This window comes from Schistocerca gregaria, chromosome 1 (genome assembly GCF_023897955.1).
Source record: "Schistocerca gregaria isolate iqSchGreg1 chromosome 1, iqSchGreg1.2, whole genome shotgun sequence".
NCBI lineage: Eukaryota > Metazoa > Arthropoda > Insecta > Orthoptera > Acrididae > Schistocerca > Schistocerca gregaria.
The window spans coordinates 500,555,818-500,579,867 of NC_064920.1; the positions used below are offsets into that span (position 1 = coordinate 500,555,818).

The 24,050-nt window shown below is 39.5% G+C and overlaps 1 protein-coding gene across 4 annotated transcripts; it reads left to right on the top strand.

Moving 5' to 3' along the window:
• The first annotated feature begins 19,833 nt into the window (after nucleotides 1–19,833).
• Nucleotides 19,834–22,166, top strand: LOC126272000 (WD repeat-containing protein 5). Of its 4 annotated transcripts, none has more exons than XM_049974698.1 (2): nucleotides 19,834–19,847; nucleotides 20,991–22,166. In XM_049974698.1, exon 2 carries the CDS (start codon nucleotides 21,045–21,047, stop codon nucleotides 22,068–22,070), a length of 1,026 nt encoding a protein of 341 aa, XP_049830655.1. In that variant the 5' UTR covers nucleotides 19,834–19,847; nucleotides 20,991–21,044; the 3' UTR covers nucleotides 22,071–22,166. The 4 variants fall into 4 exon arrangements, with proteins under 4 accessions (XP_049830655.1, XP_049830484.1, XP_049830569.1 ...); XM_049974527.1 differs by lacking the exon at nucleotides 19,834–19,847 and adding an exon at nucleotides 20,285–20,464; XM_049974612.1 differs by lacking the exon at nucleotides 19,834–19,847 and adding an exon at nucleotides 20,289–20,495.
• The last annotated feature ends 1,884 nt before the right edge of the window (nucleotides 22,167–24,050 follow it).

Genomic DNA, 24,050 nt, shown 5'->3' on the forward strand with positions numbered 1-24,050 from the left:
CCGCAAAACGTCCCCAATTTGCTTATGTTGTAACTCTCTTTCATTTAAAATCATCCAGTGTGTGTGGCATGTTAAGGAATCCGCAGTAACAATATGATTTACGCTCTGCGACATCCAAATTTATGCGAGAGGCCATGGATCAGAATGTCTTAATGTCAGTTTAGAACTTGACACAGACCTCGAAGTCATGGCAGAAAAACAAAATGTATGCCAGAGTACAAAGTGTGCTACGGCAGAAAAAAATAATGTTTCAAACAACGAGAGGGTCACAGGGAGCGTCTCTTGCGATTTACAGTATAGTCCACAGTATACGATCATCCTCCTACAGTACAGGTGATGAAACTTCAAACTGGCCTCTTGAGTGGATCAATACCTGTATATTTAATAGGATTGTCCCACACCAGCAGCAGCAGCAGCAGTTAGAGGTGTACATTCAGTGAGGGACGAGGTGTTCCATTAGGAATGTTAGGAGGGATGCACGCTGTCCTATATTGGGAAGCATTGCAAAATATCTGGACCGCACATCGGCTATGTCTCATCATGCGAGCAATGGTGCCTAGGTGACTTCTATATCGGATAAAGTTAGTGGAGCTTCTATAGTTCTTATTTTTCTCTGTTGGGTGGTAGAGAATAACGATGATAGCATATTGGGCTGATAGATTGAATGGATGTGGATCTGCTTCGTAGTGCAGTCTCTGTATCTAGTTTGGAGACGCACCACAATGCGCACATTTCCACCGAATAATCAAAACACAGTCCTGTTGCACTAACTCAAATGGCTCAAATGGCTCTGAGCACTATGGGACTAAACTTCTGAGGTCATCAGTCTCCTAGAACTTAGAACTACTTAAACCTAACTAACCTTCAGAAATCACACACATCCATGCCCGAGGCAGGATTCGAACCTGCGATCGTAGCGGTTGCGTGGATCCAGACTGAAGTGCCCAGAACCGCTCGGCCACTCCAGCCGGCGCACTAACTCAGGTCATTCTGTTTCTACATGGGTCGCAGAAGATGGTGGATATGGATTTCTCCGATTTCTGCTCAGTTCCGATTGGAATGATCATATGCGCTATGCTGTAGAAATGCGATCAGTTGTAAGATGTGTGGGGGCTGACTTAAAACCAGGTTGGAATTTTACTTTAGCAGAGAAAGGTGTCTCGTTTCAAGATATGAGAGTGCCAGAAATATGATTCATTTGTGGCTGTCATCCAACACATGTGTGTGGTTCAATGGAAGGACTTCATTCCAAATCATAGGCATGATTTCTAGGCAATAGCGTAACAGTAGACATCTGAAAAACTGGTGTACATTTCTTATGACCTCAATCAGCACACCATCTACTGCTGTTTGTGATCTTCTTAATCAGTCATCGCCTATTACTCAGTGCATATAGCACAGAACCTCTGACACGGTATCGAGACAGAACACGTTACACATACTGGAGAAACATCTAGCTGCAGTGGCGTGAGGGATTCGCAAATACCTGTTACATACCACGTCGCTTAGCTGAATCACTTTAAAAATTCAGCGGTTTTATCACGTGGTTGCATCGTGGGCTACGTGTAATCGGACTGCTGGTATGATAATATACTCTCCAGTGATCAACATCTCAGTATTTGTCCGGTAAAGGTCAGAGGTGATGTCATACATAGATTTATACAGCAAGTATAGCTTTTGACATGCATACTAGTGTGCACCTGCAGAAGCAAGACCGCTTGCGACAGTAACATACAGTAGTTGTCGCAATCGTGTTTTTTAACATCTGGCCGATTACGTCTCTCCTTCTAAGACACAGTGGTAGCACTCACAAGAAAAAACTTGTGAGACATGTCCACCCTTTGCTGATTTTCTCTCAGTATAATTTCGTATCGTAGGAAACCATTTATGGCTGAAGTATTATACTTAACAGAAGTAAAGCTGCGTGTTAGGTTCACCTTGAGCACCAGGCTTATAAGGTATATGTTTGTGTTCCGACATGTGCAAAAAGGAAGGTATGGATTTGATGTGCGATACTGTGATAGCAGAGGGAAGAGTATCTAAAGTGATAACGATGGTACAGATATTTCTATTTCCAGAGCCACAGCCGTCAGCAAGGTGTATTTCCGATACTTCGCTCATTGTCGAATGTCATTCAACTCAGACCTCAATCTTAACATTTAGTTGTAAGTATAGCGATCAAATATATATATCTACAGAGTGGTCCACTGATCGTCACCAGGGCAAACATCTCACGAAATAAGTTTCAAACGAAAAACTACTAAGAACGAAACCAGTCTAGCTTGAAGGGAGAAACCAGATGGCGCTATCGTTGGCCCACTAGATGGCTCTGTCATAGGTCAAACGGATATCAACTGCGTTTTTTAAAATATGAACGCCATTTTTTATTACATATTCGTGCAGTACGTTAAGAAATATGAATTAGTTGGACCACTTTTTTGCTTTGTGATAGATGGCGCTGTAATAGTCACAAACATGTGGCTCAGAATTTTAAACGGACAGTTGGCAATAGGTAAATTTTTTAAATTAAAATACAGAACGTAGATATGTTTGAACATTTTATTCCGGTTATTGCTATGTGATACATGTACCCTTGTGAACTTATCATTTCTGAGAATGCACGATGTTAAGCGTGATTACCTGTAAATACCATATTAATGCAATAATTGCTGAAAACGATGTCTGTCAACCTCAATGCATTCGGCTATACGTGCAACGACATTCCTCTCAACAGCGAGTAGTTCACCTTCTGTAATGTTCACATATGTATTGACAACGTGCTAATGCATGTTGTCAGGCATTGTAGGTGGATCACGATAGCAAATATCCTTTAACTTTCCCCGCAGAAAGAAATCTGGGGACGTCAGATCCCGTGAACGTGCGGGCCATGGTATGGTGCTTCGACGACCAATCCACCTGTCACAAAATATGCTATTCAATACCGCTTCAACCGCACGCGAGCTATGTGCCGCACATTCATCATGTTGGAAGTACATCACCATTCTGTCATGCAGTGACACATCTTGTAGTAACATCGGTAGAACATTAAGTAGGAAATCAGCATACATTGCACCATTTAGACTGCCGTTGATAAAATGGGGGCCAATTATCCTTCCTCCGATAATGCCGCACCATACATAACCCACCAAGCTCGCTGATGTTGCACTTGTCGCAGCCATTGGGTATTTCCCGTTACCCAATAGTGTATATTATGCCGGTTTACATTACCGCAGTTGGTGAATGACTTTTGTCGCTGAATAGAATGCGTGCAAAAAATCTGTCATCGTCCCGTAATTTCTCTTGTGCCCAGTGGCGGTAGGACTGTGCACGACGTTCAAAGTCGTCGCCATGCAATTCATGGTGCATGGGAATATGGTACGGGTGCAATCGATGTTGGTGTAGCATTCTCAACACCAACGTTTTTGAGATTTCAGAATCTTGCGCAGTTTGTCTGCTACTGATGCGCAGATTATCTGCGACAGCAGCTAAAACATTTGGGCATCATCTTTTGTTGTACGTCTGGTTGACGTTTCACATGTGGCTGAACACTCCCTGTTTATTTAAATAACGTAACTATCTGGCGACCGGTCTGGACACTTGGATGATGTCGTCCAGGATACCGAGCAGCATACATAAAACACGACCGTTGGGCATTTTGATCACAATAGCCATACATCAACACAATATCGACCTTTTCCGCATTTGGTAAATGGTCCATTTTAAGATAGGTAATGTATCACGAAGCAAATACCGTCCGCACTGGCGGAATGTTACATGATACAACGTACTTATACGTTTGTGACTATTACAACGCCATCTATTACAAAGTGAAAAAAGTGGTCCAACTAAAACACTCATATTTCCTTAAGTACTACAAAAAAATTGTAGTGGGCAGTGTCTGTGAATGTTGTTTGCGTGTCTGTTGCATTATTTTACAAATAGATCTGTAGGCTGCACTATGCTTTATATGGACAGTTTACGAGTACTGAACGTGTCTACACATCAGTGTATTGCATTATTTAGGAGGAGTATGTGTGTCTGCACTGAAATTATTTCGGTAAATTAGGAAATGAGACACCTAAAGTAGTAAAGGAGTTTTGCTATTTGGAGGAGCAATATAACTGACGATGGTCGAAGTAGAGAGGACATAAAATCTATACTGGCAATGGCAAGGAAAGCGTTTCTGAAGAAGAGAAATTTGTTAACATCGAGTATAAATCTAAGTGTCAGGAAGTCGTGTGTGAAAGTATTTGCATGGAGCGTAGCCATGTATGGAAGTGAAACATGGATGATAAATAGTTTAGACAAGAAGAGAATAGAAGCTTTCAGAATGTGGTGTTACAGAAGAATGCTGAAGATTAGATGGGTAGATCAAATAACTAATGTGGAGGTATTGAATAGAATTGGGGAGAAGAGGAGTTTGTGGCAAAGTTTGACTAGAAGAAGGGATCGGTTGGTAGGACACGTTCTGAGGCATCAAGGGATCACCAATTTAGTACTGTAGAGCAAAGTGGAGGGTAAAAATTGTAGAGGGAGACGAAGAGATGAATACACTAAGCAGATTCAGAAGGATGTAGGCTGCAGTAGGTACTGGGAGATGAAGAAGCTTGCACAGGATAGAGTAGCATGGAGAGATGCATCAAACCAGTCTCAGGACTGAAGACCACCACCACCACCACAACAACAACAACAACAGTTTCCAGAATTAGGAGTTGTTTGCATGTCTGCAGAGTGTTATTTAGGAGTAGTTTACAGGTGTGTGAGCTGTGTGGCGTGACCCCAAGCATGTGTTTTGTATCAGTGTGATAAATATACTCCATCCCTAAGTAAATTGTTCCAAAATAAATGAAGTACACTCCTTGCTTACTCTCTCCAGCAACCCAGCCCAGGCTGAGTCATTTTCACACCATTTTCCCACTCCAGACCACACTCTTGGATTATGTCACAGGAGGGATAACAGCACCCTCTGGTGGCTGTACTGTGTACTAGATGAGTTGGAGTCTAGATCTCATGGTGGAGACACTGTATGCAAAATAAAGACTTATGTCCAGCACAGACAGAGTAGTTTTCCCGCCATTTTCTCCCACCCCAGACCACAATCTTGGGTTATATCACAGGATGGATGACAGCACCCTCTGGTGGCAGTACTGTGTAATAGGTTAGTTGTACTCTGGACCCTATGCCAACCACATTGTTTTCCACCATTTTGGATTACATCATGGAACAGACGACAGTGCTCTCTGGTGGCAGTCCTGTATACTGGGTCCAGATCTTGTGGTGAACACACTGTTTGCCGCCATCTTGGATAATGGTACTTGCATCGTCATCAGACATTATGGCCACCATCCTGGATTATATAACGGAATGGACGTCAGTGCACTCTGGTCGTGGTGCTGTGTACTAGACCTGGACAAACACAGTGCAATCATCTTGGATAACGGTACTTGCATCATCAGCTGACGTCATGGACGCCATCTTGGATTATATCACAGATAAGAGCGCTCTCTGCTGGTGGTACTGTGTACTAGGCCAGCTGGAGTCCGGACCTCGTGGTGAATACACTGGACGGCTGTACTTCACCAAATTGTTTAAATAAATTGTGCATGCAAAATAATAAAGCCTTATGCCTAGCACAGGACAAGTCCTTTTCCCACTATTTCCTATGATGAGATGGCAATCGGATGACCTAGGTTAGTGGAGTTAGCACAAGTGACCTACTTTACTGTCTCTAATTGTTTAAATAAATAGTGCATGTAAAATAATAAAGACTTATGTTCAGCACAGGCCGAGTCCTTTTCCCACCAATGACTAGGAAGAGGTGGTGGTCAGGTGACTTAGGTTAGTGGAGGTAGCCCAAGTGACCTAGTCTCCTATCATTTTCTTACGTATGTTGCATTGTTCTGATGGAATTTGAACTTCCCGCCATTTTCTGTGGGAGGGGGGAGTTTAGATTAGTGGAGGTAGCCCAGCTGACCTACCTTCCCGCCAAACTGCGCCATCTTGGACGACGTCGTGGTGGCCATCTGGGATGATGACATGCAATGCTGCCAAGTCTACACGCCTCTATCTTGGATGACATAATCGCCGCCATCTTGTATACATCTGGCAACAATGGAGAGAGGGGCCATACCGCCCTTGTCCTCCTGCTGACATAACTCTTTATATAAAGCGAAGCTTATCACATTTGTCGTTGTTCCTGTGTCCAAAAATCACAGTAGTCGGAGTACTAACTGTCTTAGAAAGGACCGAAGCTTGCATCACGGATTTACCCTTTGACTTTCAGCTCAGCGCACAATTCATTTCTTATATCCTGGCTTATATCCCTGCAACAAGTTTATATCATCCATAAAGGGGCCTTCACTTTATTCCCTGACCACTGCTGGAAAGCACAGGGTACTTGACTTTAGTTTAAAGGTGTAGATGGGCCAGGTTGGTTATTGTCCACCATTTTCACCATTCTTACTATTTGATCTTGATGCTATTGCAGCATGTGCCCGACTTATCCTATAATGTTACTGTTCACAGAATTATTACTGTATTGACTGGCTCTAGCAGCTGGCCCCCAACTCCAATTACGTTGACTTACCTGTTGGTCTGGCCACCTATCGGAATTGTATCTACATATTTTTGACTGCTGGAAGTTGGGATTATTGTTCCCTATGAAGTCTCCGCGTCCCTTCCTGTTACCACCTTGTTGGTTGTTGTCGTATCCATTCACATTTGGATTGTGATATGCAACAATATTTTTGGTTGCCTATAACCACCACTGCCAGCTTTACTATTGTTGTTACGGTAATCGTTCCTCTTTTAATTCCCATTACAATTACTATTTCTTTTATTATTTCCCACGTGAGGTGGAGAATAACTACCGGTATTTGTGTTATTCTTCTTTCGATCTTCCTGTTTAAGATCGAGAGAACCTACAGGAGCTAGAAACTTTTCTAAATCGTCTTCAGAGACATTTACCAGCTGTTCCCTCGCTGGAATAAGTAATTTCGGATTAAGGATACGTAATACTTCTTTTGTGGCCATGAGTTCATCCCAATAACGAGTTTTGCTGACGTAGTTTTTTGGGTTTATAAATGCTACAGTTTTGAGTTATACAATGTGGGATTGTGCACCTCCTGGCTCAGTTGTTCTTGGATGTGCGGGCTTCAACATTTGGCTAAGAATACATTCTCAAACTGTTCAAAGGTTGAACAGCTATCTGCCATCTCTATAGCTCACAGTGCCACTTCATAGACATTGTGCAAAGTTACAAACTGTACCTTCTGACGTTCTGTCCAGACTTTGGGCAGAATATGTATAAAACTCTTGAAAAAAGTAACGGGATGTGTAGTCTTTTTCTCACTGAGAAGATCTGAAGTTGCCTATGTTTGATAATGCTTTCATGTAATTTGATCTCTGTGTAGTTGGTTTTTTCTTCCTCAGCTACAACTACTTCCCTCTCGTATGCCGGACTGTAGTTCTTCCGATCCAGGAAAGCTATCGGTTTATAACAGCTTCAGCTCCCTCATCTTTTACGACCTTGCATCATATTTTGACCGCTATCATGCACACTATATTCCTTCCGTTCTAGACGTGCATTGATGAGTCCCATACTCCTTTACAGAGCGTAGGGGAGAGACGTGCATTACGTCCTTTAATTTCATTTTTCCATTGTGAAATTTCCTCACCTAACGTTTGTTGGTCCTGGTTTAATTCGGTTGTAGATTCACCACTACTGAACGTAGCTTCAATAGTGACTCTTTGTATTACCGCTTGTACTTCAGTTGTCACGTGTTCTCTAATCTTAATCAACATCTTTCTTTGCTAACCACTGACTTATTTCAGTTCCTATTTTCTCAGTTTAGCTTTCATGTGCTCTCCTACCTGCTCAGTTTGCTGTAGAGGAAACTAGTTTAATCTGTCAGTGATCTCCTCTACTTCAGTATCCAGGACATTTACTTCTTCCTGACACTTTTGTACTTCATTCATCACCTTGATTACTGCATTACGTAGCCCACGATAGGTTCCTTCATAGCAGTCACCTCAGTTGATATGGTTTCTGGCTGTTCATCCAGCTTTTGTAATAAAGCTTCATTTAATTGACAGGTGATGTTTTCATTTTGTAATTTTTCTATAGCCCCCCTAACTTCGCATCACATTCTTTTTCATCCAGAGGTAATCTCTCTTCTAATTCCCTCTCCTCAAGGGCTAACGTTTCATTCATTTGCTTATCGCAGTGCTCTAGGTGTTGACTTAACTTTCCTAAAAGAGCTTCTTCACGTTCCTTTTCTCTGAGTTTTAATTTCGGAAAAAATAGTGTGAAGAAATCATCACCCTGCATTCGTGCCGGTGGTGGTTTAATTATTATTGGATTTAACGTTGCTTTCTCAGAAGTTGATGCTACTGATGTAGTATCATCCGCTAACGTATCGGTTTCGGACTCGCTGCTCCGATTGCATTCCTATCATGTTTTCTTGGAAAATGGGTTTGGATAATTCACTGGTTTTACTGTGTAATCCTCGTAAATTACCTAAAGATTCGGAATCAGACATTTCTATATCGTTTCTCGATTGCTGACGTGATCTAACACGCTTCAAAATGCTAAGATATACAAAATGTATCAAGTAGCGTGTAAATCTATGGTCAGTTGTCGAGTCATCTGTCATTTGACTGCGAGCGAGAATAGCTACTTTCGCAGGGGAAATGTAACTCAGGCTTACACGGTTATAGTCTATTGCTGTTATAACCTCAAGGTACATACACTACTGGCCATTAAAATTGCTACACCGAGAAGAAATGGAGATGATATACGGGTATTCATTGGACAAATATATTATACTAGAACTGATGTGTGATTACATTTTCACGCAATTTGGGTGCATAGATCCTGGGAAATCAATACCCAGAACAACCACCTCTGGCCTAATAATGGCCTTGATACGCCTGTGCATTAAGTCAATCAGAGCTTGGATGGCATGTACAGGTACAGCTGCTTCAACATGATACCACAGTTCATCAAGAGTAGTGACTGGTGTATTGTGACGAGTCAGTTGCTCGGCCACCGTTGACCAGACATTTTCAATTGGTGAGAGCTCTAGAGAATGTGCTGGCCAGGGCAGCAGTCGAACATTTTCTGTATCCCGAAAGGCCTGTACAGGGCCTACAACATGCGGTCGTGCATTATCCTCCTGAAATGTAGGGTTTCGCAGGGATCGAATGGAGGGTAGAGCCACGGGTCGTAACACAGCTGAAATGTAACGTCCACTGTTCAAAGTGCCGTCAATGCGAACAAGAGGTGACCGAGATGTGTAACCAATAGCACCTCATACCATTTCGCCAGGTGATACGCCAGTATTGCGATGACGAATACATGCTTCCAATGTGTGTTCACCGTGATGTCGCCAAACATGGATGCGACCGTCATGATGCTGTAAACAGAACCTGGATTAATCCGAAAAAATGACGTTTTGCCATTCGTGCACCCAGGTTCGTTGTTGAGTACACCATCGCAGGCGCTCCTGTCTGTGATGCAGCGTCAAGGGTAACTGCAGCCATGGTCTCGAGCTGATAGTCCATGCTGCTGCGAACGCCGTCGAACTGTTCGTGCAGATGGTTGTTGTCTTGCAAACATCCCCATCTGTTGACTCAGGAATCTAGATGTGGCTGAACGATCCGTTACAGCCATGCGGAGAAGATGCCTGTCATCTCGACTGCTAGTGATACGAGGCTGTTGGGATCCAGCACGGCGTTCCGTATTACCCTCCTGAACCCACCGATTCCAGATTCTGCTAACAGTCATTGGATCTCGACCAACGCGATACGATAAACTGTAATCGCAATAGGCTACAATCCGACCTTTATAAAATTCGGAAACGTGATGGTACGCATTTCTCCTCCTTCAATGTGTCACCAGGTAACGACGGTCAAAAAAATTGCTCTGAGGACTATGGGATTTAACTGCTGTGGTCATCAGTCCCCTAGAACTTCAAACTACTTAAACCTAACTAACCTAAGGACTTCACACACAACCATGCGAGAGGCAGGATTCGAACCTGCGACCATAGCGGTCGTACGGTTCCAGACTGTAGCGCCTAGAACCGCGCGGCCACTTCGGCCGGCCAACGCCGGTCAACTGCTGTTTGTGTATGAGAAATCGTTTGGAAACTTTCCTCCTGTCAGCACGTTGTAGGTGTCGCCACCGGCGCCAAGCTTGTGTGACTGCTCTGAAAAGCTAATCATTTGCATATCACAGCATCTTCTTCCCGCCGGTTAAATTTCGCATCTGTAGCACGTCACCTTCGTGGTGTAGCAATTTTAATGGCCAGTAGTGTACATATAATAAATGAAAATATACCGTGGGCTATCACAGTAACTTTCTGCAGTATCACCACATAAACTGTAGGAACACCCCCCAGTGCCTTACCTCCTTTAAGTGCAGGAATAGGTCCTGGTTGTTTGTAATTTAGTCTTGTCCAGTAACATTTAGTTCCTTGTGGTACAACTTCTCTCATCACTGCAAGGAAGGCTTCTCATTAGTTTTCCATCCAAGCATAAGTCCATGAGCATATGTAAAATATATGCACAAATTAATTTCAACTTCAATACAATACGATAAATCAATGTATTTTCTTTTCTGTTCTTTCTATTGCGCCATGCATTGGCAGCCAATTATCATGAATTATACTTCTATTTTCTGTTTAAAATATACAGTATATAGGAAATAGAAAATATGATATGTTGTGCTTTTATTAAAATTTAATGTATTACTATTTATTAAAAATAAATAGACTTAGCTAAGAAAGATTTTAAAACTCCACTGTTTTACGTGCTTGTGCAGCTCCGAAGCAATTTTTCCTTTGTTCTCTTCCTACAAATCAAACAACAAAGGTGTGTTATTAGTGCTTTGTCCAGTAGGAAAAACCATCTGATTGTTGTAACTTTAGTAGTGGGCAATATATTGTTGTTGTTGTTGTTGAAAAATTAGATTCCTTTAAAGTGAATGAGACAGAAGAATATACTGAAAGCTCTGTCTCCTGTACCAAAATGTGCTGGTTGGGTAGCAAGTAAGAGCAGTAACACTATAATAATCCATGAAGAAGGTTACCCTCAGTGCTGTGTTTCTGAGAGTATTCTCAGGGATGCATCTCCTTTAACTTCTTGAATACTCAGAGGAAGGAAGAGCTACATTTTATCATATTAAAAGATACAAAAATCATATACAAATTACATTATTAGCAAAAGCAGACAATGATATTAGATGTCATCTATGTTTGGGTCATTTATAAATTGTACGTTGGTATTCCTTTTAGGTTTCCCCACAATTAATCTTACAGCTTTTTCGTAATCTGATTGGAATGTCGACAGGTACAATATTAGTGAATTCGTTTCACATGTGAATGTTAAGAGCCACAGAAATAAATAATACTCAAAAATTCGTCAGATTTTAAAATACATTTTGTGGACTGCTTTTGTTGTTATGCAGTGATGTTTAATGTCGTTTGTTCACTTCTGTATTTGGTGTCGTAAATGTTAATGAAAGTGTGAAATTCTATTAGAGTTTCAATGCCTAAACTAATCGTACACTTACAAAAATATTAAGTTATTTGAGGGTGATGATGAAAATGACAGAAGTAAAGAAGGTAAGGAAAAGAGTGGAAAACAAAACTGCATGTGCTGAACATGTGACATTCACATGGAGTCCTATTTATGTAAATAGTGTTGATTGTAATCATCCTGACTGTTGGACTACAGAACAAAAAGTTTTCTGTAAGAAAAAGAGTTATTGATAGGTAGAAACAATAAACTGTGGTACAAAAACTGTAAGAAAGTTGGGAGACTAGGGCCAGAAAGCAGTAAATAAGAAATGAATACTTCACAACAGTGGTCGGCAATGTTGGTGTCATGATTTGAAGAAAGTAAAATAGACCAGATGGCATCTCTCTGAAAGAAAATCTTTTAACACAAAGGATATTCATCGCATAAATTTGCATTTAAAATATTATCTAAAGTGAGTGAAAAATCTCTGGAATTTTTCTGTGTTAAAGCACTAGTGAATGACAAGTCAGTAACAGCTAATGTTTTCAGAATGGTCTACAGAGTTGCCAAAAGGAGTCAATCAGTGAACGATTCTGAGTCAGAAAGTGACGTTCAGAAATTAAATGGAGTGGGCATGGGTCATATTTTTCATTCCAGAAAGGAAGGAAGATTAGGGTTGATATCAAGGTAATTAGAGACTATCTTTATTCCAAGTTTGCTTATGTCAAAATATTACGTCATACTGCAGCAGAAGCGAAAGCCATTTTCATCAATAATATAACTGAGTCACACAGCAAAATATCCTTGGTACTTTTTGGAAGTTCAATAACCAGCCAGTTATCTTCATTGATTACTTATTTTCTACGAATGATACCTGGTACAATGGTTCAAGCTAATTTTTACCTCGATTTCCTTAAAATAGAATACATGGCAGCTGAAGGTATGGATGATTTAAACACAAAAGGTTTCCACCAAGAGTTTTTGAATGAAAATTTAATTTATGTTGCTGATGGAGCATCAGTTATATTGGGGAAAAAGAAAGGCACAGCTGCATTTCAGAAAAATGCTTTCTAACAAATTTTAAGTTGGCACAGTACCAATCATAATCTAGAGCTATCTGTTGCTGATATCAAAAGGAAAGGATTTCCTTAACAAATTAATCATTTTAATTCTTTCCTGTACACCCTCCACCATCATTTGACCAAAAATGCCAGAGAACTAAGAAGACATACAGGACAATTTGAAATTCAAATTCTTAAAACTGGCTTAGTCTTGGATCCTCAGTAAGTTGCCTGTAGCTTTAGAAGTGTTTCAGCAATTTGGAGAAATTATGAGACTTAGTTCAATTGTTTTATTAATGCTAAGAGTGATATAATCAGAGACAACACTGACAGAAAACTTCATGAAGGACTTCTAAACAAAATAACAAATATTGACTTCATTTAGGATCTGGATTTAATGTGTCATGCACTACAGGAGTTGTCTGACCTCAGTTTAGAGCCTCCAGGGTCTTGATATCACTCTTTGTATTCTACCAAAAATAAAATAAAATAATAAATAAAAACACAGCTCAGAGTGTTTGAAGAGAGAAAGGTAAACAGAGGTCCATATTATTATAAAGCTCTCAAATCAAAGAAACATTCACAGTTCAAGGAGCTTTCTTTTCAGAAAGGAAATAAAAAGAGGTGTAATGCTCTAGCCCTAGTTCCACCGACCCAACTTCGTTTTATGAAAGGTTATGCAAACAAATAGAAGATGTTTTTAAGTGATGAAGATGATATTTCTCCATGCACTAGAATACTGGGTACTTCTTACTGGTCTGACAATCTTGCAGTAACTTTTAGTAAGGAAGAAAAGAAACAATCAACAAAATATCAAAGGTTCAGATTAACTAGAAGAAAACAAATGCCCAGCTTCTCTACTGCCTCTGATAAACACAACTAGCTACATATCAACATCCATAAGTAAATGTGAGAGGAAATCTTCTCAAATGAACCTAGTTTTAACCCCATGAAGGGCGTCACCATATCTCAAGATTGTTGGCAAATTGATGTACATCAAATTACTAGGACCTCAATTACAGCTGTTCAACCCAACTCTTTATGCAGAAGTCTGTTCCCTGAAAGGAAGACGCCAGGCTACAGATGGCAAAAGTGAAGAGTGAGAAATGTGATAGTTACATTCTGATGCCAATCTGAAACCTGTTTCAAACCTCCAAGTTCATCTGCTGGGGTACCCCTTTCAACCTTACTTTTAGATATTATGTGTAAATCTGAAACATTTGCTTACTTTGAGGTAATATTAAAAGTATGTTGTAATTTTTTACAGCAGTGCTCTGAAAGCGTTAGGTATCCACAATGAATCACTCAGAGAACAACCTAACTTTTTTCTAGAAAACATAAATAGCAAAAAGGCGTTACAAAGTCAGGTGTGAGGGAAGTATTCTAGCATTACGAAGAAACTGGCCCAACCAAAACCAATGAGTGATCAGTGACTTGGAAAGTAAAATTTTGTCGACTGATCTGACTGAAAGCCCTAAGAGGTTTTGGTTTTACATAAAATCAGCAAGCAGATCGAATTCATATATTCGGTCACAAAGTGACCATACAGGCACCACAACGGAAGATAACAGATACAAGGCCGAAAACTGAATTCGTTCTTCTGAAATTTTTAATTGTGGAACATTGTAATGCAGTCCTTCCTTTCAATCTTCGCATGGACGGCGAAATGGCAGATATGGGATAACCGACCACAGAACAGTAAAGCAACTGCAATCCCTATGGACCAGACGAGATACCTGTGAGATTCTACAAAGACTGTGACTATGCAAAAGAACTTGCTCCCACTCCAGCAGCAGTTTGTCGCAGTTGGCTGGAGCAACGAAGACTACCTAGTGGCTGGAAAAAAATGCAGGTAATTGCCATTTTCAAGGATTGTACGACAGATGCACATAATTATAGGCCTGTATCGCTGATTTTCAATCTGTTGTAGAGTTGTGGAACATGCTTTATGCTCAAGAATTATGACGTTTTTAGAGAACGTCTCCTCTATAAAAATGAACATGGACTTCTACAACAGACATCTTGCAAAACTCAGCTCGCTCTATTCCTCCATAAGATCCATAGAACTAAAGACAACAGCGCTCATGTTTATGCCGTGTTCCTTGACTTCAGGAAGGCATATTACACCATTCTGCCCTGCTGTCTAGTGAAAAAAAATACCAACTCTGCGAGTATCGGACCAATCTTGTGACTGGATTCAGGGCTTCCTTGCAGATGGAACTCAACAAATCGCTCTTAGCAGAACAAAATCTACAAATGCTAAGGTAATTTCCAGAGTATCCCAAAGAAGTATGATAGGACCATTTCTGTTCACAATGTCTCTAAATGATCTACCAGAAAGCTCTTTAAGAATGTTCACAGATGATGTGGTTGTCTATAAGAAAGTAGCAGTGCTAGAAGACAGCGTCTATTTGAAAATGACCTACAGAATATTGATGAATGGTACAGTCTCTTGAATGTAAATAAATGTAACATATTGCACCTACATAGGAAAATGGAGGGGGGAGGGTGTTGGGGTTGTTTGGGGGACGAGACCAACCAGGGAAGTCATCAGTCTCATCGGATAAGGGAAGGATGGAGAAGGAAGTCGGCTGTGCCCTTTCAAAGGAACCATCCTGGCATTTGCCTGGACCGATTTAGGGAAATCACGGAAAACCTAAATCAGAATGGCCAGACGCGGGATTGAACCGTCGTCCTCCCGAATGCGAGTCCAGTGTGCTAACCACGGTGCCACCTCAGGAAGATAAAGCCACTTTTGTACAACTACAGTGTTGGTGAGAAACTGCTGGAAACATATATACCACAAAATATCTACACATAACCATGCAGAGTGATCTTAAGTGGAATGACAACACAAAATAAATAGTGGGAAAAGCAGACGCCAGACTGAGATTCTTAGGAGCTATCTCAAGGAAATGGTACTGATCTGCCAAAGAAGTGGGTTACAAGGCGCTTGTTCACCTTATTCTTGAGTACTATTCATCAATATGGGACCCTTAGCAGGTACAACTGATAGAAGAGATAGAAAGATAGAAAAGATCTAGTGAAGAGCGGCGTGTTTCGTCACAGGGTCGTTTAATTGGAGCGCGAGCGTTACAGAGATGTTCAACGATTTACAGTGGCGGTAACTACAGTAGACACATTGTGCTTTATGGAGAGTTTTAGTTTTGTAATTTCGAGAGAGTACTTTCCAGATAGAGTCAGACAACATATTACTTCCTCCCACATACATCTCGCGAAATGACCATGACGAAAAAATTCGAGAAATAAGAGCTAATATAGAGGCTTACAGAAAATCATTCTGTCCACGCGCCATTCAAGGAAGGAGACATCAGTTAGTGGTAACAGAAGTATTCTCCGCCACATACCGTCTGTTGGCTTGTAGAATATTGATGTAGATAAAGATTCCAAGAGCCAGTAGAAAAACAGTATTGACTGACCAAGAGAGTTGCAGAAACTGCAGCTGCCTTTATCTGTAAGATCGTGGCATGCCACAAAACATGTAAATGGCATCTTGAAAACTTCAAGTGACGAAGTTTCTGATCGAAGGATTAGGCAAGAACTTTCTGAAACTGGATTGTTAGCGAAGACTCCGAGATGGAATAAGATGCAGAGTAAGAAATGCGTGTAACAGGCATTTGCACTCTTGAGTGGAGTCGAGAAGACTGAGCTAGAATAATTTGGCGTGGCAGCTAAGAACTTTACGGTCGGGCCTGAGAAGTCATGGTTTCACGACAGAATCCAAGTAACAAGAGGCAACTTCAAGAGGCTACCTTCAATTCACGGTTCAGAGTGATCAAATCAGAAGAGGTCTGGTTTCTGGTAGACTTAATGCTACACAGAATTGAGGCAGTGATTAAATCGAATAGATAGCCCATGAAGTACTTAGAAACATCCTGGTATCTTTTGTACCATATAATTTTTAACTTTCTAAAACTGTAGGATGGTAGGTATTTTCTTTGATTTTTAGCCATATTTAAGTAAATTTTTATATTTTAACTCAAATTTTCAAACAATAGACATTAAGATACACTCTCAGCCTCGTTATGTATTTGTAATTATTTTATGTTTTGTGAGATCTTTAATGAAGAAAAGACTATTTTTGTAAATATTCTTTAAGTCATGTTTTCATTTTAAGGAGTGTTTTATGTTTTCAATTTCTTTTGGTAGTTTATTATATATCTTGACTCATTAGTAAAACATAGTGATCTCATTCCTCACACTATTCATTCATCTAGGTACAATTGATTACTGTATCTGATTTCATGATCATGTATGGGTCTGTTTGCTGCATATTGCTCAATGTTTTTTCGGTATCAAAACTGCAGTCTGAAATATGTGTTCACTTAAAACTGTCAGAATACCTCATTTTATGAATAGCCCAATGCAATGGGCCATTTTGTGACTGTTGTTTATTATTCCGACGACTCGTTTTTTGAAATTTGAATACTTTTTCCCATTCTGAGCATTTGCACCCCAGAATACTAAGCCATAACTGACGATAGAATGTATGTGTGCATAGTATGTTGCTTTCAGGCATTAGATAGTACACATTGTAGTTGATGTTCGTAAGGCAGAGATTTTTGTACTAATTCTTTTTTTAAGTACTTTGAAACATACATCCCATTTTAATTGCTGATGAACACACATACCTAAAACTTTTGTGTCAGCAACACACTCTATGGTTTCGTTATGTACATTAAGTTTTATTGTATTGGATTTTTTATTTATGCAGAAGTTCATGTTATTAGTCTTTTCCACATTACGAATTATTTTGTTGTTATTTGACCATTTGCTACTCAGCACAAGTGCCTTTCCAGCTATTACTTTCAAAAATTTTGTGTCCTATCTCTAATCAATATATTGTTGTCATTGGCAAACAACACATTTCCTCCTTGCTTGACCTACATTGGGAAGTCATCGATGTAATTGAGAAACAGTATTGGGAGTAACACATTCCCTTCAGAGACTCCAATGTTCAAATATTCTTGTTCTGAAAAATGTCTCACTGATTGAGGTGGCGGAATGGTTAGCACACTGGACTAGCATTCAGGAGGACGATGGTTCAAACCTGCCTCCAGTGACCCTGATTTTGGTTTTCTGTTATTTCCCTAAATCGATTAATGCAAGTGCGTGCATGGTTCCTTTGAAAGGGCAGTCAACTTCCTTCCCCATCCTTCCATAATCGATGTCCTTGCTGTTCGGTCCCCTCCCCCACCCCAATCAACCAACCAAAAATGTTTCACCATATAATTTGACTCACTGAAATTTGGGCTATATCTACTTCTGGACTCCATCTTCTAGGTAAGACCTAGACCATTGACTTACCACTCTCCTGTTCCTAGTGCTTCAAGTTTATCTAGAAGTATTTGGTGCTCAACTGTGTGAAATGCTTTATTGAGTTCTAGGAAAATGCCTGTTACTTATTCTCGTTTATATAGAGGTCCTAAAAATACTTTTGGAAATTTTACTGTAGTAGTTTCTTTTCCTTTCTAGACCCAAAACCATACTGTTCTTTGTACTGAAGTTGGTATTCATCTAAATAATCCAAGTCTGTTCTTCATAAGAGTATCTGTTATATTTGAAAAGGAAGGCAGTAATACCACTAGTCTGCAATTATCTGTGCTTTCTATATCACCTTTTCTATGTATGGAAAGAACTTTGGTACAATTTCGGTAACCAAGGAAGCAACCTGATGAGAATGACTCATTTATAGCACAGTCTAACATAACAGTCGCGACACTCACTGCTGTAAAAGTTGTTGCCGTTTGACAGATGGAGCGACACTGGCGCTCAGAGCGGCAGGTAAGGTGAACGTCAGACGTGTCGTAAGCATAATGTTTGTTTGCATCCATTTCCTACGTAATTTCCGAATTATTCGAGTTAGTTTCTTGCCTCCAAGAGTTTGTGTAGTATCAGAAGGCATATATGTTTCTAAAAATGATTCTTAAATAAGCGCAAGTATGGACAAAAACCATGAATAGAGTGGCAAGCTACAACACATTCGTGAAGAAACACTTGTGACATTGGACAGAATTGCTGCTTACCAAGTTGATATCAAAAAAATATAAACACACAGATTCACATGTAAGAAGCACAGACATGCACCTCTACATGCAAAAGCGATGGACAGCTCGTTTCTCTTTCTGTAGGCCTACTGTGTTTGTCATTGTCACTTGTTTCCACGACCTTCATCTTTACATTATTATAAGTGGGACAAGCAACTGACAAATAGTGGGAGAAATACACTGAAAACATTATAATGAACTGATTACATTACATTTCACGAAAAACCAAATATTTGAATAATTTTCAAACAATCTGTCTGTAGGCACTTTCCTTATCCCCGTAATAGTTTCGCTCGAAGTCTAGCGATCTGCACATTCTGACACTTCACACGCTTTTGTAAGACACGAACAGCTGCACTTAATCTAACCACTTCATCGTCAAAGCAGGTCTTGACGATTCTCACGAATCTGGCACTAATACATGGAGAGTTGAACTGGCTGCTTCTGTGTTAGGACTGTTTTACAGCTTTGGATTGACTGTCGAATCTTTGTGGCAGTTTCTTCTTCATCGTCAGTTGAGCTGGCTTATTTGGAATGTCAAACAGTGTGGGTACTGCATTCCACACGAGTCTGTTATTGTCTGCGTTCATGAACTGGTTTTGTTCGAAATATAGCGAACAAAACCTAATATTATTATACAGGTAAACCGGGTCTTTCTTCATAAGGTCTTCTCGTCTGCTATTAACTAGCCATTTTTTGCTCCTAAAACGAAACATTCATGATTTATACACATACATTTGCAAATGAATCCTGATGATACAGTTTAGTAACATGTGGTATGTATCTCTCAGGATCCTTAGGAAATCTAAAAAAGACCGCTGTGGTGTCTTCTTCCTATTGCTGCTGCAATGTATGCGCTACTAACGCGCCCGATGGTAAAAACCATTGCATAAAACAAAATAAACAATCTCTATTCGCTTTCACGATCGCGTCGAACTCACAGTTCAACCTATCGGCCGCTTGGAGCGCTGCTATCGCTGAAGGCAACAAAATCGAGGCGAAGTGTCGCGACTGTTATGTTAGACTGTGTTTATAGTGTCAGTTAGGGGTGCTCTTATGCTACTATAGCAGTCATTTAGTAGTCACATTTAAATTCAACTAGACCTATTGACTGTTCACTCTTTAATTCATGTACACTCCTACTATTAGATTAGATGTAGCGTCATTTTCCTTCCAATAGATGGTTTTTTGCAATGTGAGTGCATGTCAGAACTGTGTAATTTCACGTATGTAGCATTAAAATTTCCCTAAATGTATGATATCTGACGAGATCCTTCACGATGTACGATAAGTCGGAAAAACAAGAATGAACAATAAATATTTACAATAAAAAACTAATATCCTCATTTACCTTCCACAGATACCAAGTAAAATGACCTTGTGGATGTCCGGCAACTCAAGAAAAAGGTCTTAACACATACTTTCATTTAAAAGATAAGAAATAACTCGTCTCAAAGCATGTAAATGTTAAACAAATTCAGGTTCATGTCTTGATTCATGCATTATCAAATGAAAAAAATCAATTTACAACACCGTTTCGAAAACGAACCCCTGTACAAGCACTGTTGCCACTACTGTAGAGGTCACTGATGACGGATTGTTCAGCAATAATTAATGTTGACCAAAGAGATACTATTGGCAGTCGCGTCAGAGAGGTATAAACTGGTAAACAAAAGTTTCAAATACAAAACAAAACAGTGCTCCAAAAGGCGCGAATAGTGATGACGAAAGATTCAAATACAAAACAGTGCTCCAGAAGACGCGAATAGTGATTGGGAATTTAAGTCTGGATGAAATGTGGTTTTTTGCAATGTGAGTGCATGTCAGAACTGTGTAATTTCACGTATGTAGCATTAAAATTTCCCTAAATGTATGATATCTCCCCGTGTTCATTTTATAACTCAAGCTGATTTCCAATTGCATTTGTCAGATCTCTGGTGGTGTGTTTAACCTTGTTATGTTAAAATTGCTCAGGTCTACGTATTCTCTATGTTTAACTGGATATAGATTAAAAATTGTAGAATATAGTGTGATGATAGGAATATATGTGACAGAATTGACGTTTATTTGGTAAAGCGTTTTTACGTACCGTACCGTTGATATACGTCTTCAGTATAAGATATTGCAGTGGTGGTAAGTTATTTTTGCCCAGACAGATTTCCATGCTATCGTAGTAAGTGTAAGAGTTACCGTTTTGCGCATTATTTAAAGGTGAAACATACCTATTCACAGAAGTCCTCGATACTGGAGTTGTTATGTTGATAAGGATGCATTCGAAATGTGAACTCTTTGTCAAAAAAACGTTGTTTCAGAGCTAACTCTTTTTTTTTTCTCCCAGGACTGACTATGCTGACGTTGCTGTAGTATCGTGAATGATGCTAAGATCGTCATTATGATACCACTTGGATCAAATCCTAACAGTGCCCAAAATGGGTCGGGCAATCAGTCTACGCCAGCACCAGTCAGCAAATCTGGTAGTGCCACCACGAAGACGGTGTCTGCTGTAAGGCCAAATTACGCCCTCAAATTTACATTGGCGGGACACACAAAAGCTGTTTCGTCAGTGAAATTTAGTCCGAATGGTGAATGGCTTGCCAGCTCATCTGCTGACAAATTAATAAAAATTTGGGGAGCATATGATGGGAAGTTTGAAAAAACTGTTTCCGGTCACAAGCTTGGAATTTCAGATGTTTCATGGTCAAGTGACAGTCGTTTGCTAGTAAGTGCCTCTGATGATAAAACTTTAAAAATTTGGGAATTAAGTTCTGGAAAATGTTTGAAGACTCTTAAGGGACATAGCAATTATGTGTTTTGCTGCAATTTCAATCCGCAGTCTAATTTGATAGTTTCTGGCTCATTTGATGAAAGTGTTCGTATTTGGGATGTAAGGACTGGGAAATGTCTGAAAACACTGCCTGCCCATTCTGACCCTGTTAGTGCTGTACATTTCAACAGGGATGGTTCTCTAATTGTGTCAAGTAGCTATGATGGCCTCTGTCGCATCTGGGATACAGCTTCAGGACAGTGCTTAAAGACACTAATTGATGATGATAACCCTCCTGTTTCATTTGTCAAATTTTCACCAAATGGTAAATATATTCTTGCTGCCACATTGGACAGTACGCTTAAGCTTTGGGACTATAGCAAAGGAAAATGTCTTAAGACATACACAGGACATAAAAATGAGAAGTACTGTATATTTGCAAATTTTTCTGTTACTGGTGGTAAATGGATTGTGTCTGGCTCTGAAGATAATATGGTATACATCTGGAATCTACAGACAAAAGAAATTGTCCAGAAGCTCCAGGGTCATACAGACATAGTTTTGTGCACAGGTTGCCATCCTACGGAGAACATTATAGCTTCTGCTGCTTTGGAGAATGATAAAACAATAAAACTGTGGAAAAGTGATTCATAGTGTAAAGTCTTCCCATGCTTTATCATCACTTTTGGACATTAAAATGTACTTGTATTATTTCTACAACTATACAATTAAAAGTTATTGAGAAGATTGTTTGTAGGATTAATGTGTTATTTGTATACCCTTTACTGTGCTGCTCTCCCCCTTTTTCTCTCCTAAACCATTCTTTAAAGTGTACAGCTTATTTACACTTCATATTGATTCATTAGTTTGTGGATGTAAGCAAATTTGTGTATTGTTACTGTCTTCATTTCCTGATAACTTTTTCTCATACAGAAGTACTCTTCGTTATGTGGTTGTAGAAGATATTAATTTTGATGTGCAAGTTGCGACACTGAATTATTTCTTCCAGTTGGAAAGTTATAGGCTGTGACTTTTTTTCTGTAAGGTTGTATGCATTTTACACATTACTTGTTAATCAATGTGTTTCAGAGGGGTAAGAGGCTTAACATTCTATTATTTATTATTTGAAAACTTCATGGATAGTAATAGTTTCTATTAGATTTTACGTTATATATTTAAATCATTTTTGTGATCAGCTGTAATGTTACAACACTTAACGTTGTACGACACTGGTATATTGAATAAAAGGTAAATTTCTAATTAGAACCATAGTCAGACCTTAGGTTTTCAGTCAGTTGCAACATGTAGATTAAATATGTTGGAAAGAAAAATTGGCATACTGAAAATAACCAATTAATGTTGCATAGACAGGGATTTAGCCTGTGATTTTAGAGAAATTATGCTGCTACCTTCATGGTTCTTCTTTTATCTTGTTGACACATTTTAGTTTTCAAATTGAAGAGATTATTGTTGTTTCTTTATGTTGTTACCAATATTTCCTTTCTTTCTCCATTTTATGTATTTAAATAACGTGTTGTTTCTTTTTCATCGTTACACACTTGTTACCATCAGTATTACTGTTTCTGTCCTGTTTATGCTCTATCTACATTCAATTTCCATTGTGATATTTTACGTTTGTGCCTATGTTTGTCTTTCTAATTAGCTGTTCATTCAGTAGCTGCTGTCACTTTCAGTGCATGTTTGTTTGCTGCAGAATAAATTGTTCTGCAGTTATGTTCAGTATTTCAGTCTCCTGAAGACAAATACATTAAAACTGCAATGAGTCAAAATGAAAGCTTCAAACACAAGGAGATAATTTTATTTTTGCTGTAGGTTTGTTGCACGTCTTTATGTTTGTGCGCTTGCTAAAAGTCATGTTCTAGGGGGTTCTATCTTGTGGAACAATTGTCAGTGAAGAGTTTCTCTTGTATCCCAAAGTGTTGGCCTTCTGCGTCATTCTTTGTTCCCTCCTCCTCCAATTCTGCCAGTTCTTGTGGACACTGATTTAAAATGTAGACTGCTACGTACCACTGTAACCTCATTACCATCGCTCCCTACCTTTCTGTTCTTGATCATTTCCCCTGATTTTCAATTCTGATAAGTACTTATCCATTACCCACAGAGGATATACACGTCTCTCTCTCTCTCTCTTCTCTCTCTCTCTCTCTGGATGCCAATAGCAAACCAGTGTGATTACATCTGGTATCTGGTGGGGTCAGATTTCAGTGTTCGAGAAACCTGAACTCATAGAATCTAAATATGTGTTTAGGAGTTGCTGGATGTTTATCAGTGTAAATTATCCCCTGAAAATCATCAGATATTCAAAAAGCTCAGAGTTCAACATTTCTGAAATTGGCCTCTATAAATTTTCAAAACTTCTTGAGGATGAGGCTAAGCAGAATAAGGTGAGAGCATCCCATTTCTGAATTACTGCAAGTAACGACGTCTGCAAATACAGGATCTGGCAAAAAGACCTCCCATATTTCAAATGGTACTAACAAACAAATAAGATACAGGCAAAAAACTTGGTTTTAGAAATTATGTCCGTAAGTGGTGTCCTCCATTGTTGAGACACTGAAAAAGCCTTTCCCAGAAGTTATCCATAGTTAGTTATGTCATTTCCAATAGAATGGT